General features: G+C 39.5%; 1 protein-coding gene across 1 annotated transcript in view; it reads left to right on the top strand.

Annotated features, from left to right (window-relative positions):
- Nucleotides 1-1,182: 1,182 nt before the first annotated feature.
- Nucleotides 1,183-17,177, top strand: part of ACVR2A (activin A receptor type 2A) — a 92,091-nt gene continuing 76,096 nt past the window's right edge. The window contains exon 1 of the mRNA XM_069577633.1: nucleotides 1,183-2,032. Coding sequence (XP_069433734.1) covers nucleotides 1,978-2,032 — 55 coding nt within the window. The 5' untranslated portion in view covers nucleotides 1,183-1,977. The remainder of the gene's footprint in view (nucleotides 2,033-17,177) is intronic.

Below are 17,177 nucleotides of genomic sequence, written 5' to 3'. Positions count from 1 at the left end.
AAGGCTTGGCTTTGTGGGGAAATGTGGGAATTAGTAAATCACAAGTACAACATGAATTAGCCATATAAAAGAGATGTTTTATTTATTTATTAGTAAAACCCCAAAACTTGTAGATTACATGTGGGAATACTGTATTTAAGAAAAAGGCAGTTATTCCCTAGTCAATTATACAATTATTCACATTAAGCACCTATCACATCAGGCTTGACACTGAATGCTGGCATAAACCGGGGAAGCAGACATAAGACCAGCACCTACACGGAGCTCGCTGAAGTGTGGTAAATAACAAAGCTGGTCCCTTTAATACTCTCTTCGGTTTGTATTCTGTAGCCAGCTTCGACTGTAGCAAATACTGTGAACTCCCTGAGGCAGAGATCTACTTTTACATTTTGGATCCCATTCCGTGCCTAGCATAGCATCTTTTAAGACATCAACTTGGATTCAGGGGTAAAAATAAGCCGTAAATGAACTAAAATTCGAAAAAGTAAACACTAGTCTGATCAAATATGTCGATCAAAATCTGCAGGTTTTCTCTTCAGCGAGTAATAAATATTTGAGAACCTATTATACGCAGAACAGTTCTCAACAATGCTTTGTGTACAAAAGGGAAGGAGGGAATGGATTCACATTGCACATCACGATAATTACCGTGGAAATCCTGGTCGGGTGGATAGCCCATCCTCCTCGAGTTCCACCAGCCTCCCAACCCCTTTTCTTTCCCTTTTAACCGAAATACAAAATGCATAAAGCAAAAGCCACAGGGGCAGGACGCACTGCTACCACTGGGGGTACAAATACCAGCTCCCGCAGGTCGGCAAGTGCTGAGGACCAAGACCCACCCCGGCTGCCCGGCGCCCGGGATCTAAGAGCGGACGAGGCGTCCCCCCAGAGGAAAGACAAGGCGCCGCAGACGCCCGCCCCGCCCCGGGTCCTGTTCCTCTCGGGCTCCCCTGACCATTCGGGCGTGCGCTCCGCTGAAAGGTCAGTGGAGCACGATTAGGAAACCATGCACTCCAGACCCCGACAACATTCACTTGCCACCCACTCGAGCCCCACCGCCCAGCAGGCCAAGCAGGCAGGACTATGAGGCCTCGCAGTAAAGAGCCTCCGTCCGCCCCGCCTCCTCGCCCTCCTGCCGGCCCCGCCCTCGCTCTCTTACCCCTCCCCCGCTCCCGCCTCGCTTCCCCGACAATCTCCTCGCGCTCACGGCCCGGCACGCGCGCTGCGCCCGGCCGCCGCCGCCGCCGCTGCCGCCTCGCCGCCGCCGCCGCCGCCGCTGCCGAGCGTTCCTTCGCCGTGCCTGGTTTCCAGCTTCGGGCCGGAACCGGAAGTTTAGGGGGCGGGGCCGGCGGAGGCCAGGGGACCGAAAACGCGGCCGAGCCTGGAGCCCGGAGCCGGAGCCAGACCCTGGACCAGAACTTGGCCGCCGCCTGCACCACCGCAGCCGCCCGCCGCTGCTTCTCCGCGCCACCGCCGCCGTCTCGGCCGCCACCGCCGCGAGCTCGGCCGCCAGTGGTCCGCGGACTTTGGGTGTCCGGGTTGAAGGTCGGTCCGGACGTCGGACCCAGCTCGGTTCCCGGACTGTCCGGGCGGCAGCGGACGCCGCCGCCTCCTCGTCGCCTCAGCCTGGCGTTTTGTTCGGAGAGACCCGAGAGGCGAGCGGAGCTGACAGTGATTTTGACAGTGATTTAAACCCGCTTTTGTTGTTGTTGGCTTTTCGTTGTTTGGTTTTGTGTGTTGTGCTTGTGTGTGGCGATTTTTCCCCCCGTGGTGCGTTTTTTTTTTTTTATTGTTGTGCTCGCTCTTTTTATTTTTAATTTTTCTCTTTTTTTGACCCCGTGAACGTTTTTTTGGTCGGGGCTTCCGAATATGTTTTATGACGGTTGATTTTACACCAGGAGGTTTGTCTCCGAGGAAGACCCAGGGAACTGGATATTTAGCGAGAACTTCCTACGGCTTCCCCGGCGTCTCGGGAAAATGGGAGCTGCTGCAAAGTTGGCGTTTGCCGTCTTTCTTATCTCTTGTTCTTCAGGTAGGTGCATGGAGCGCGGCGCTGCGGGGCTGCCGCCGCTGCCGGAGGCCGCGGTTGTTGTCGGGTCGGCGAGCTCCAGCGGAGCCTGGGGAGGTTTCCCCACCCCGAGCCCCTCGGCTGCCGCCCTCCGCACCCCCCACCTCCCCCGGGCTGATTATGATCTGGAAACCTCCATGAATTTTTCTCTTTTCGAGTTTGGTTGGCGACTGATAAGAGTGACTGCTCTGTTGTTGTGGAAGTGAGAAAGTCATGGTTTGTGGCCGTAACGCTGAATGACAGCGCTGGTTGGCTTGCAATTAAGCCGCAAATACCACAAGTGACAATTTATGCAAAGGTTTGAGACTCGAAAGGCGTATTCCAAAACGTCCTTTTAGTGTGGCATATTCCAAAAATAAGGGTGTTTTGTTGTTGTTTGTGTGTTTGTTTGATTTTTATCGTCTTTTAATCAGTGCTTCAGTGACTATCACAGCAGATCAAGTCAGTTGCTACTTAATTTTGACCGTGAGAAACAATGCATTATATCAGCAATTTCATCTGGGTGTCCCCTCACGTTTTCTGCAACTTCAGTGTCCAGCAGTGTTAAAAATAGTTGTAGTTGTTGTTGGAGTATTAACAATAACCCAGTGCAGAAGAGGTATGCCACTGTGTGTTGCTAATGTGCTGGCTTTCAACCACCATTTATGTGCTCTTTTCTGGCATAGATTTTGCTTACCTACGGAATACTTATTTTAAACGCGTTGTGTTGGAGCATTGTTTTCGATTTAGAACAACCCATTTGAAATTGTACATACTGTCAGATACACTGTAGCCATAAAATGGATTTTGGCCCAGGGTTGGAAGAAGAATTTGGCTCATTTATATTTGAAATTTTGATTTTGTGAGAACGTTCTGTGGTTGCAACCAGTGGTTGGAAAACTATCTAGGCTTTTGTATTTGAAATTCTGTAAATGAATAGAGCATCTAGCTCATAGGTGTGCAGATGTACATAAGAGGAGAGTTAGTTTGTAGATGAAACAGTTTTAAAGTGGCAGTGGATGTATTTATCATAAAATTCAATATTCAGTTACTATGTTGTGAGATAGAATTATAGGGGGACAACAACTTGACAGGTTTCATGGCCATGTCTTTTATCTCGTTTGCCACAGGGAAATTAGAGGGTGGTAGTCTTTTCTTTGTGTACCTCTGTGGTGTGTGTGTGTGTGTGTGTGTGTGTGTCGGTGTCCGTCAGTCCTCCCTGCCCCCGCTTTTAATAGAATCTTTTGTAATGTATAGAATTTGCTGAATGGCACATTTCCTTGTGGTTAATAAATGGATAAAGTCTAGTCTTCTGTCCGTAGTGGTATTGATCAGTTCCGGGTGGGCTGAATGTGTTTGTGAAATGGCGATCATTGCCAGAGATTAACCAAAAGAATCATGTCTGTTTAAATGGAAGAAGGAACATGCTTAAGGCAGGCTGACGGTTCTTTTTGTGCAGGGTTTGGGGAGGAAGATAAACAATGGTGTCTCTGAAATGAATGAATACTGGATAACATTAAACCTCTTGCTTTTTGTGATATAACCTAACCATGTAGTTTTTATTTTTCCTGTAGTACTCTTCCTTCTCTGCCCCTATATGTTCTGGTTGGTGAACTCCTCTTATTCATATCCCTTTTTCTGATCTCCTGCCCTTGAGGAGGAGGGGCATCATGGCCACTGACCAAGGAATTGTGGACATTATTCCCTCCCAAACCCACGGGAGTCACACTAATTGTTGAAGGAGGCTATTCTTGAGCAGTCTCAAGGTATTACTTCTGGAAAAGCAGGCTGTCTCTATAGATGTTACAGCTTCCTTTGCTTGGCTTGGGAGTAAAAACAATTGAACATTAGTTTCTTGTAGGATTATTTTCACTGAGTCAGGAGGTTAATAGGGCTAAAATTTTCCAATAAAGTAATTTTGTTACTAGAGAGAACATAGATATTGCACTTACGTTAAATTAATTAAGTATTGTTGAATAGGTTTTTAAAAAACTCCTAGTTTAAAATATAATTCTGTTGAAGATAATTGAAATAAATCTTAAAGACTTTAATCCATATTTACACATGAAGATTTTTAATACTTAAAATGTCTATTTTTTAAAGGTGTTTTGTTATGCATCAGATGCACTCTCAAAGAGGATTATTATGTTTTTTTTTCTAATTGATTTTTCTGTGTAATATTTAATCCGGCCTGCTGGAAGCATGAGGATGACTATTTTTATGAGAAAACATTTCCAAAGTTGTCTTTTAGTTTGTTTATGGATATTTGATATTTTAAAAATCAAATGAAGAATAGTAGTAAAGAGCGGTTTTACTTCAGGTGTTTAGGATGGATGTTTACTGTTCTCTTTAATATTTTGTGGACTTGGATTTTTCATTTTCCGTCCCATGATGTAGATACTAGAGACTTATTATGTAGAGTGTTCCTCTAGGATATGGCCAAGTGTATAATTCACTCCTTTCGTTCTGGGGGAAATATTTTTTAAGTTTTGCCCTCATCCTGAAATGCCTTCAGATTCCTTTTGATTTTGAATGTTTTCATTGCCGTTATCCTTACTCAGATTCTGTTTCAAAACACAAATATACTTCTTAGTTATTTTGTTTTTAAAGCATTGTGGTTAATTTGTATCATTCTCCAAATGTGTTGAAATCTGAGGAAGAATTTAATACTTGCTCTAGTGTTTAGGTTTATCCTCTCTAGAGTGATGCAGCTATTGTGGTATTTGAGTTGCATTGAATAAGCTGAGAATTCCTTTGGATTCTATGGGAACTGAAACAGTCTGGTCTATATATTTAATGAAATAAGAAATGGAGATAAAGTAGTTTGGTGCATTTTCTTCTGTTCAGCATGGCAATACTGTGTGGGTATGTGTGGATATGTGCATGTATGTGTGATTGGAGGGGTCATTGGAGTACAGTGAATCTTCTGGAACTCTTCTGAACTTTGACTAACAAGTGATAGATATTAAATGCTTTTATTTTCTATAAGGCAGAATCTTTTAAATATAGTCTGTGATCAGATTCAAATATATTATCTTGGAATATTAATACCAGAAGAAAAACAAAACAGTACCTTCCCTTCAATTCATTTTTTTCTGCTTATAAGCCAGTAGTTCTCAAGCTTGGGTGACTTTTGCTCCCCAGCCCGGCAGCTCTTCCCTAGGGGCCCTTTGGAGACATATTTGGCTGTCACAGCTGTGGGGGAGGAGGAGAGGGTGTGCTACTGGCATCTAGTGGGTAGAGGACGGGGATGCTGCTGATCATCCTGTGATGCACAGGACAGCCTTCCACAACAAAGAATTATCTGGCTGTGAATGTCAATAGTGTTCAGGGTAAGAAGCCCTGTTCTAAATTCTTAATTTTAAAAAACATTAGTATATTAGTAAAAGATCTCTGCTCTCCCTCCCACAGTTAGTCATCTAAATTTTACAAGTAATGGCATTTTTGATCTCCAGGTGACCTTGTATTGAGAGTTTTCATCATCTATAAAAATTAGAGTTACTAGGAGAATAGACTATAGGTATATATGTTATTTTATCCTATTGTACTTCAATAAAAATACTTTTGCTGACTGTTACAAATAAACTTTTTCCAATCATCTGTTATGATGGAGTACTTTTGAAGACTGTATTTTCATGGATATGAAGAGTGATTGGTCAAGGTATCAAGTTTAATTATTTTTGCTTTTGATCCGGTAGTTTCTTTGGTCTTAGTAATCATCTTTAAGACCATTTCCTCCTATCCTTATTGAAATCACTGGATGATGTGGTGACAGCAGGGGTGTGAGAGACAGAGAGAGAGGAGGAGGAGGAGGAGGAAGGGAGGGGACAGAGGGGGAAGAAAGATGGATTAATACGATGCCTGAAAGTTTTGTAAGTTTCATATGGAAGAAATATTTTCGCTATTACATCTTCCCTGAATGGAAAAACTGAATTTACACCTTGAGTTTTTTTTTTTTTTGGAAAGAATATTTCCTTTATCTAGCAAATTTTTAATTTTAAAAAACTTTTAAAGTGATTTCTTAATTACATAATTTTCTTAAGAACCTGTCATCTGGATTTTGGTTACCATTAGACTCGCTTAGGCTATACTGCTAAGTAATTTTCTATGATCTATTGCAGACCCTTGTCCTTTTTGAGGTTAAATTTGGCCGTAATTAATAAGTGCTTATTTTGTTTTGAACTCTGGTTTTAAGAAAGTTAGTTAGCCAGGATAAGAATTACAGTGAAGTACTTAAAGAAAATAGCTCTATACACCATAGAGAGGAAAAATTCTGAAGTTGCTCTCACAAAAAAAGCGTGCAAATAAATCTCATAATTTTCTTTGTAACACACCTCCCTAGACATATCTCTGGGACTAGCTGACATTTTCATCTTTTGTGTCCATTGGACTCATTATCTCATGAGAAGTAAAGCATAACTAAACCAAATGAGATTTTAGTAATCTTTAAATTGTCTCTTTAGATGCTAAAATTCTTTCATCGCTTTTTTACTTTTGTCATTACTCTCATTTCTCATCTTTGGTGTCTTATAAATCTGTGACTCAAATTTGTCTTTTCATGCTCCCTAATGTTGCCATTGTCACGGTGCCACTCAGTCAGTCAGGTAAGGTTGGCAGCGTTTGGTACTGAGGTTACTAGTGTTCCTCAGTTTTATTCCATATTCTGTAACTTATCATTTCTTCCTTTCCCTTTCACTGTGATTCCCTTTCTCCTTTCCACTCTTGCTTATCTTCTCTGTTGCTCCTGAACTGTAGGCTGCTTACTTGTGGAACTTACTCAGTTACTTAGTATCAAGGGTGGCTCAAGAGGGCTCAGCTTGGTTTAAATGAAAACAGATCAGATTTAGAATGCTTGAGAATTGACCAGATAGTCTTTTCTACTGTTCTTTTCATTTGTTGGTTTCTGGAATACCGCACACACTTGGTGCTGGTGTTACTCTCTGGAAATCAAATGGCTTGAACTTTACATTGCTCTTACTCACATACCTTTTTAATATTCTGTTTTTCTTTAACTCTTGCTGTTTTAAAAAGTCTGTCTCTTATTACTATTCATTTATCATCTTTGTTTAAGCCAAAATTTGACCAGACCAGAGAGGATATTTTTTGCCATAGCTGGGACCACATGACACTTCCACTTCCATATTACACATTACCACTTCTGTGGTAGATTTAATTGTTAGGTTATAATAGTCATGTCTAGACGGAACATTGATTTCAAATCGACTATTGAACATGAAAGTTCCAGGAATAACGTATAGAGGAGGGAGAAGTCAAGAAGGTAAGAAAACTGCAGAAAGCAATAGACTTTCTGTCGTTCTCCAACTGGATTTGTGTTAGTCACTTTCACAAATGCAACACTTCTAGTGATCATGGTTTGTTTAATGAAGGGACCTGAAAGGAATGTGTTGTTGTTTCTGAGGTTGGATTTCTTCAAGTATTAGCATGATGACTTAAGGGGGAAAAAGGGGAGGTTCTTCTGGATACTGGACAAGAAAGTGTTTGTGGTGGTCCGTAGGTGAGTTCTGGTGCTAGCACTGCCACTGCCATTTCTTTTACCTGAATTTATTATGGTACCTTTCTGACTATAACTAATTTCCCTGCCACTAATTCCTCTCCCAGTCCAACCACATAGCTGCCAGATTAGCCTCATTTAAAAATGTCTGAATATGTCATTCCTGCCTAAAACCTTTCACCTGTCACCTTTAGCATAATATCTGAAGTCTTTAGACTGGCACACAAAGTCCTTTATCATTTAAATCCTGCCTCTTTTCTCTAAAAGCAGGTAAAGACTCTCCTGCAATGCAGGAGACGTCAGAGACACTAGTTCAACCCCTGGGTTGGGAAGATCTCCTGGAGAAGGAAATGGCAGCCCACTCCAGTATTCTTGCCTGGGGAATCCCATGGACTGAGGAGCCTGACAGGCTACAATCTGAAGGGTCACAGAGAGTCAGACATGACTGAGCGACTAAGCACAGAGAGAATAAGGGTATAGGCTCTAGAGTTTGACTTTCTTGCTTTACAGTCTCATTTCACAACTTAACTTTAGGCAGATCACGTCACCTTTTGTGCTTCAGTTTTGTCATCTACAAAATGGGAATATTAATAGTGCCTACCTCACATAGTGGTTTCAGGATTAAATGTCACATAAATGCTAGGTATTCTGCTGTGGCTCCTCTTCAGCATGTGCCCTGTGCTCCAGCTATTCAGACTCAACGTACAGTTTCCTGAATGTGTCATTCTTTATTGTATATTAGTATGGTACCTTTGTACATGTTGTTTCTTCCTCCTTTACCTGTTTAACTCCTTGTTTGTGAGACTGATAAGTACCACCTCTTCCAAAAAAATATTTCTCTGCCACTTAACCTAGAGTGAATTAGTTAATTTCTGTTCTTTATAAATGACCTTGATTCCAGTAATTACTCTTAATGTTTACTTCCATATATGTCGTATAGACTTTGAGCTCTTCGAAGACATCTTCTCTTTGTTCACAGACTCACACCTAGAACCTGGTATCTACTATGTGCTTAGCAAATGTTTACCTGAATGAATGAACTAAAAAGTTTTTATTTCTGGGCCTGAGTTTTCCTTTTATGTATTAAAGCAATAAACTTCAATTATATGATCCCTAAAATTTTTTCCTATTGTAAAAGCTTTATGAGTCTAGTTCTAAGGGTAGAGTTTAATAGTGACATTTTATTAAGAAAAAGTGATTTTGCTGGTTGTTTTTTGAGTATCCTTAAGTTCTGCCCCCTTTTTAAATGCTGTGTTTCTGATCCTTAGACTAAATCATTTAACATAATTTGAATTGTATAGATTTAAAAGACATCTTAGAGTATTTTGAATTCAGTGGCTGTCAGCTTTTTTGACCATAACCAACAGTAAGAAATACACATTGCATCATGACCCAGTTCCCATATACGTAAATAGGTATGTGCATCAGAAATAGAAGTTTCATGAACTTACTGCATGCAGGACACTTTTGTTTTTATATTCTATTTCATTAACAAATTTTTGATTATGACCCCATTAATTAATTCAGTAACCCACTAATGTGTTCTAAGCTCTCCCCAAATACTGGTTTTATTCTCTACACCCAGAACTCGGAGTAGAGAAGGAAACTACATAAGTAAATATGTGCAATGAAAAATACGTGCATTGAAAAATATGCTCAATATTTAATCTGCAATGGAGAACTTGTGCCTCCGTACAGAATATAGGGAGCACTGGTCCCAGGGCAGAGTGTGGACCTGCTATGGCTGAGCTCATTTCTCTTCTGAACTACCTGGATGACTTACGCACATACAAAGGTGCTAAAACAAAATTATATTGTAATTTTGAATAGTTCAAATTTTTCATTTAGGAAAGACTTGCTGGAGGAGATAGGTCCTAATAATAGGAAAATAAATATCTTGGCAGGAGGTTGAGAAGCATATTCGTCTTACTGTGTGGGGACAGGGACAAAATGGTATCTGGAATACAGAAAGCATTTGTGAGTAAACCTGACTATGGATGGTATGCAAGTTGAGATAGGAATTTTTGACTAAATTTGACTAAATCTAATTTCTGTGATGGAAAAATGTTTAGAACTGCTTGAAGTAGAACAGTCTCAGTTGAGGGAGTTAAATCCGGATGAAAAGTTATTAAAACCAAGGAGAGGTAGGAGTGGATGATAGACATCCTGATGACTATCCCAAATACTTATAGTGTGTGGAATATAGAACAGAAAAACAGCTTAGAGATTAGGTAGAATGGCAGCACTACTAAATTAGATTGGTAAAGAAATAACAAGCCAGAAGAAAATAGGAAGCACTTTCATAACAAAAGAAATTATGTAGTGAGAGATGGATTTAGAGTATAAGCATGAATGAAAATAAATATAGATTTGGGAAAATAAGAATACGTAAAAATATGAGAGCAAATATTATTTCTCTTACATACAGTACAGTTTATAGTGGGTATGTCTCCATTGTGAGGTTAATTCTAAGCTCTGGTAGCTCAATATGTTGTTTGTATTTAAATAATGGTCAGATTCCAGTAATGGCAGTGATCCTCATATTGGTCATTCAGATTATATTCTTTGAAATCTATGTGAGGCATTTTCTTCACAGTAAATTGTACTGCGTAGTTTTAGAAACTTTTTTGAGATTGGTATATGTGATTCAGGCCTGCTTCCTGAACCTTTTCAATACCTTTTTTTTGGACTAGACAAACTGCTGGGCTTCCCTGGTGGCTCAGAGGTTAAAGCGTCTGCCTCCAATGGGGGATACCCGGGTTCCATCCCTGGGTCAGGAAGATACCCTGGAGAAGGAAATGGCAACCCACTCCAGTATTCTTGCCTGGAGAATCCCATGGACTGAGGAGCCTGGTGGGCTGCAGTCCACGGGGTCACAAAGAATTGGACACAACTGAGTGACTTTACTTTACTTAATGATTACTAACCTTGTATTTTATAGAAATGAGCCCTGTCCTGGGGAAAACCTGTTGGTCTTCACATCTTTATGATACATTGTAATTCAAGCTTGTTCCAAGGCATTATTTCAAGAGGAAGAGGCATGGGCAAATTGTCAGATCTTGGCAAGCTTCTAAAACTCTGAGATTAATTTTTTTTCATTTATCTATTTTTTAATTGAAGGATAATTGCCTTACAGAATTTTGTTGTTTTCTGTCAAACAATATTTTTAAATTTGTAAACCAAGATGTAGTAAAGGGAATAATATACCATATAATACAGAGGCTGGGTCATAGTAGACTTTATGTACATGTCAGTTTTTAACCTTTCTTAAAGTCTTATTTTTAAAAATGTAGTGTGTAAAACATTTAAAATACAGTTTTAGTTTTTGGGAGATTTTTTAAATTTGCTGGTAAATTACTTATAAATTAATATGAAATAATATTTGACTAAATGATTCGGCCATAGACGATATCAGTAACGCTGCCAAATTGGTGCCAGGAAATATTTAGAACATTTAGCTATCATAGTTCTTTTGTAAAGAGTTAAGTTCTCGTTGTTCTAGCATGCGCTAATATTGGTGTGAATGTTCATCTTTATTTGTTGGAATTTAAAATATTTCTCATAGGCAATTTCACCTAGATATTAAGTGTTTTAAAACTTTTCATATAAAGTCTTGGAAGCTTCTCAAGTCAGTTTTGAGGTACCAGCTACCAGCTACCAGCTACCAGCTTTAAAAACATGGTTAGTAGAGTTTTGAGGTCAGTATTTTAAATGTGGTATAATATTTTGGACTAAAACTTGAGTCTTTCATTTAAATTCTTGCTTTCCTGCCGACTCTTTTTTGACCTTGGCAACCATGAAGACTTTACTCATCACTAAATTAAAGAGGATGAAATAAGTATTCATTCGTTTAACAAATAAACGTTGAACAACACGCTAGGCACAGTGCTAAGTGGTTGAAATGGAGCGATGAGCAAGACACACGTGATAGTGCGCTTACAGAGCCTACAGTCATAAAGTAAGTAGTCAAGTAAATAAAATAAGTAAGAATTATCATATGTGCTCTAACAGGATTCTGAGAAGGTAACTTTATTTTGCCTCTTGTCCCATATCACAATCTCTAATTACTCAAGTTTATTTATCTACCTATTTATCATCTGTCCTTTGTACTACTAGACTGTAAATTCTGTGAGAGAGGGTTTCTCTCACATATTCATCACAGTATCCCTAGAGCATGGCATGGTTTCTAGCAGAGTAGAAGCTCAGTAAATATCTGACTGACTGCCTGGAGAAATGGATGCAAGGATGGGACTAGAGAGATTGATAGGGACAAGATCATGCAGGGCTTTTGATCTAAGCTGGGAAAGAGACTAAAATCCAAAGGGCAGTGGAAAGCAGAGTTTTAAGGAGGAGCTTGAACTGTGTTGTGTGTTAAGGTCACTGGCAGCTGTCTGGAAAGTATATTGAAGGTGTGTAAGAGTGAGAAGGTGAGACCAGTTAGTTAGGAGACTGTTAACGCCAGCCTAAGCTAGAAAGACTGTAAGAGCCCGTCTAGCTTTGTATTCTAGTCGTTGCCTACATTTGCCAGTCGTACTCTCTTTATTTTACTCGTTACCCCATTTTCCCCCTACTTTTTACTTAAGAAAAATGGATAGCTTATTGTGCATATGAGAACTGAATACAACGTCTCCCAAAAAACTCATAAAGAGACAAAATCCAAGCCAGAGATTACTGAATTTTTTGTGGCAAATTCTTGTCTTTAGATTCTGTGCATCTGCTAGTTACTTACTTATTTATTCACCATTTTTATTTCTCTCTGGAACTTTGGCTTTACTTCTTTTTTCAAATGTCTGTTTTTTTTTTAAGAATATTACCTTTTGATTATTTTATCATGTAATACACTATATTGTTGACGTGACTGATGATTCAGGAGCAGAAACCAGCATATTTTATATCTTAATTCTTAGGAATTTGATATCTTTATAGCTTATCAAGATCTTGCAATAAAAGCTGAAAGGATAAATAGTTAATACTATGGGCTATTATTTTTACTCAGGGCTATTGCTTCTGTTAAGTAGTTAGCTTGAATATTTTTATCTGAAAGATTTCAAGCCTGTACCGTTGGTGGGAGGGGGAGGTGATGCTTGGCGCAATCAACTGTATTGGCAGAAGTTCAGCAGCATCATCTTTGACTAGGAAAAACTGCATTATTACACAGAGATAAAGCCAAAAGAGACGTTAAACATCACTGCATTTAGAAATATAATGTTGGCTGTCTCTTTTCATTTGGTTTCATTTCTTTTCATTTTGGATGTAGGTAAAGCTAACTGTCTGTCTTTGGTTAGCCACCTTCTTCTGTTAATTCACCCTGTAAATTTATAGGCGACTTTATTTATTATTACCTTAAATAAAGTAATTAGGCTTTGTGCTACTTGGCAGTATAGTTTCACATAGCAAGATTAGTACGTGGAATTTGCTAATTATTTCTGTGTAAGCTTGGAGTTGAAATTAACTTCTGTAAGTACACTTTTAAATGGTTTGGGGAGAAATGATAAGTCAAAACTTAAAGAAAATGATAAAAATGAGTAAGGGTAGTTATAAGATATTAATTATTCAAGATGGGCATGGTAATAGTAAAGCAATTTGGTTAGTAGGCATTCAGAAGAATAAAATGCCTTTCTAAATAATCATCCTTTTATTCCATATAAATGTTATATAACAAATCTTTCCAGGTAGCCTTTTAAGATATTCTCTTCCTTAGTTCTTTAGAGATACATAATACTTGGCTTGGGTGTTGAATTAGGGAATAAATTGTTATTTATATTGTTTGTTAAAATGTGAATAGAGATTGCCTCTTGCCTGAGGGGGCTAGAAATAATAGAAGCAGTTAAATTAGGAGAGTTTAACTCTCGAGAGGACCAGACAGACTATCACGTACTATTTCCTCCATTAACTACCTTATCAGAATGGTTTTTCTGAAGAATAAGCTATTCAAACTGAAGAATGAAATAAAATGGAAAGATGAGGGTCAGAGAAGAATGTTGTTATATTTTTTCTTTTTGAATCAGTGAAAGGTAGTTTTGATCTTTCATCCACAGATCTGATCTTTCATTTCAAAAATCACCCTCCATCAAAATTTGTAATTCTTAGTCTAGCAGCATATATTTAGCAACACTTATTAAGCAGTAGTTTTATGGTTAATATCTAGTTGTATTTCCATGATATGGAAGGATACCAGCTCACTAAGCTAGAGAGCCTAAGAGTAGATGAACCTAGTCTGTTACAAAATTGTAGAATTTCTGCTATTGGAACGTGTGGTTAGTTAGTAAGGACTAGTTATAGAAGCTGTCTCTTTGGTACAAGGGTAGCTGTTGCTTGAAAAGAATGGGTTTCTCAAAAACAAACAGCAGTAGGTCTTTCATCTCAAATTCGGTGAAAGTAGTTAATTATGCAGTGTGGGGACAGGTATATTAGAAAGAACAAGCATTCTGTAGGGAGAAGACCTGGATGTTGGGCCTTTCTTTATCATGATGTGATATACCATGTGAACTTGGGAAAATTCCATAACCTTAGTTTATTCATCTGTAAAATGGAGTTTATAGTACTGCCTCACAAGATTACAGTGAGGATCAAAGGCTATAGACATAAACACACTCATATCATATATATGTGTATATGTATACACACACATATATGGAAGTTTTAAAACTTCAAAATATTATTCCAAATGGGTTAGTCGCTAAGTCGTGTCCGTCTCTTGCAACCCCATGGACTATACCCCGCCAGGCTCCTCTGTCCATGGGAGTCTCCAGGCAAGAATCCTGGAGTGGGTTGCCATTTCCTTTTGCAAGTATTTGTAATTAATACAGTGATTTTTTTTTTTTCAAGGAGAGCAATAGGAAAGGTTCAAATGAACTACAATAACACTTTAAATTCAGAATTTGTGGTTCTTCATCAACAGACATTTATTTTTACTCTAATTCTTCTGTGAATAAAGGATTTGACTCTGTGAACAACCGAATATAAAATCTTAGCGGAAGATCCATTCCTTACAGTGACTGATAGTTCTTACAACAAATCAACTGCTTCTTATTCCTCCAAGCGTTTTTTACCCACTTGCCTTCCATTAGTCCTTACGAGGAGGTGGACCATACCCAACTTATTCACGGTAGTTTCCTCAGTGTTTGACACCTAATAGGTGTTTAACCAGAGAAGGCAATGGCAGCCCGCTCTAGAACTCTTGCCTGGAAAATCTCATGGACGGAGAAGCCTGGTGGCCTGCAGTCCATGGGGTCGCTAAGAGTTGGACATGACTGAGCGACTTCATTTTGACTTTTCACTTTCATGCATTGGAGAAGGAAATGGCAACCCACTCCAGTGTTCTTGCCTGGAGAATCCCAGGGATGGGGGAGCCTGGTGGGCTGCCGTCTATGGGGTTGCACAGAGTCAGACACGACTAAAGCGACTTAGCAGCAGCAGCAGGTGTTTAACAAATATTTGTGAATGAATATTGAGTGCTTTCAAGTGCTTAGAATAGGGGCCACAGACTTTTTTGTAACGGACCAGATAGTAAATATTTTAGTCAGTCTCTCTCGCAGCTACTCAGCTCTGTTAGTTGTAACACAGAAGCAGTCATAGACAGTACGTAAATGGATCAGTGTGACTGTGATCCAATAAAACTTTATTTATAGATACTGAAATTTGAATTTCATATGATTTTCATATGTCACAAAATCGTGTATTCTTGTTTTCAACCATTTGAAAATGTAAAAACCATTGTTCAGCAGCTGTACAAAATCAAGTTGCAAAGTGGATTTGACCCACTGGCAACAGTTTACTAGCCCCTGGGGTAGCATATTGTATAAGTAGCACCCTCCGCTAGCTTAGAAATAAATATGTTCCAAAAACTTTGTTTGGAACCCAGGAAGCATTTTCTTATAGGATCATTGTCATCTGTGTTGGTTACATTCCCAGACCAATCTACAAGCCTGTTTTACCTTCAGTGTTCTGAATTCCAGCAGTACAACTTTATCCCCGGGAATAACACTGTCTCTGAGGGAATATGGATTTAATATTCCTTCCTGGACCAGAAGGAACACAGACTTTCCCCAGCACTATCAGAATTTCCTTCTTCCCTGTTCTCTTCATTTTGAGTACCCTACTCCCTGGGACTTTAGAAGGGTGGTGTGGTCACAAGACCAAAAAGCTTTGTGTGTATGGTTAGGTGGGAAAAAGGTGGCAGGGAAAGAAGGATGAAAGAAAACAGAAAATATCAAGGTGAATCGCACACAGTAAGAGTAGTATTGCTCTGTGAAACCTTAGTTACGTGTGTCTGTATGAGCTGGGCCACAGTGAGAATGTATGTATTTCTTACTGTGATTGATGATCAGAATGTTTGAAAGCCTGTGTTCTAAGAGTTTGAGATGCAGATCCCGAGACCTTTTTTATCCTTTATTGTATGTGAGAGCCAAATGAAAATATAAAGTAAGCCTCTTGACCACTTAGGACAGTGTGTTTCTGGTAAAGTTACCTTATGAGGTGGTTACCTGTTTTACAGGTGAGAAAACAGGGTCATGCAGCTAATAAGCATCACAGTTGAGATTCAAATATGTATTCTTACCTTGCTTAAGAGTATCTGCTTCATCCAGTATACCATGTTGTTTTTCCTTGTGGGGAAAGAAGGAAAAAAGCTGTGCATGACTTCCATTGAGTTGGAAAAACATCACAATTGTTGGCAACTCACCAGGTTTCTTGAGACATTGGTTTAAATATCAGGACAGGGCCACTGGAAGAAAATAGGAACTGTGTGAAGAGTGACATGATGTGTTAGAAAAGGGGGGCTCTGTCATTTTACCTTTAATTTTTCTTCTTTGTTCTCCTTGCTCCTTCATATCTCACCACCAATATGGGCCCCTAACTCATACTAGAAACAGCAAGGGTTTCTAGTGGGGAAGAGTAACATAATCTTGTCTTTAGCTGAAAGGAGAATGAGGAGGGAAACCCAAGTAGCTAGGCCACCTGGTCATCCAGGTGAATTGGCTGTTCCCAAGTGGCGGTGTGTAAGTGGGTACAGATAGAAAAGGACCTGCTATTACTTGTGCTACAAGCAGAAATCTTGACTTTGAAGACTTGTAGCTTTGATATGCTAATTGAGAATAGTTCTTTTTTAGTCATTAAAGGGAAACCTCTCTTAAACAGTACTTGGTTAACTAGACTTCGTTACCCATTTTAAGTACTTAAATTTCAGAAGGCATGTTTAAGATATCTCTTTCTCATACGTGTTGAATTAGGAAGTCTGGTGACAACAAATTTATGCTGATTCTGATGTCTAACTTGATTTGGAATTGTCTTGGGAAGAGGTTGGGGCTTCCCTGGTGGTTCAGTTGGTAAAGAGTCTGCCTGCAATACAGGAGACCCCAGTTTGATCCCTCGGTTGGGAAGATCCTGTGGAGAAGGAAATGGCAGCCCACTCCAGTATTCTTGCCTGGGAAATCCCATGGACAGAGGAATCTTGTGGGCTACAGACCATGGGGTCATGAGAGTTCAACACGACTTAATGACTAAACCTACCTAAACCTGGGAAGAGGTAGATTTGATAGGAAGGCTGTTTTTAATTAGAAATGTAGCAAAATCATAGCAGACAAATACCTGGTTAATTGAATGGAAGGATGACAAACC

The sequence above is a fragment of the Ovis canadensis genome, chromosome 2, assembly GCF_042477335.2.
Source record: "Ovis canadensis isolate MfBH-ARS-UI-01 breed Bighorn chromosome 2, ARS-UI_OviCan_v2, whole genome shotgun sequence".
Classification (NCBI taxonomy): Eukaryota; Metazoa; Chordata; class Mammalia; order Artiodactyla; family Bovidae; genus Ovis; species Ovis canadensis.
Note: the sequence above shows the minus strand (reverse complement) of the source record. Positions and strands in the feature narration are given on the sequence as shown.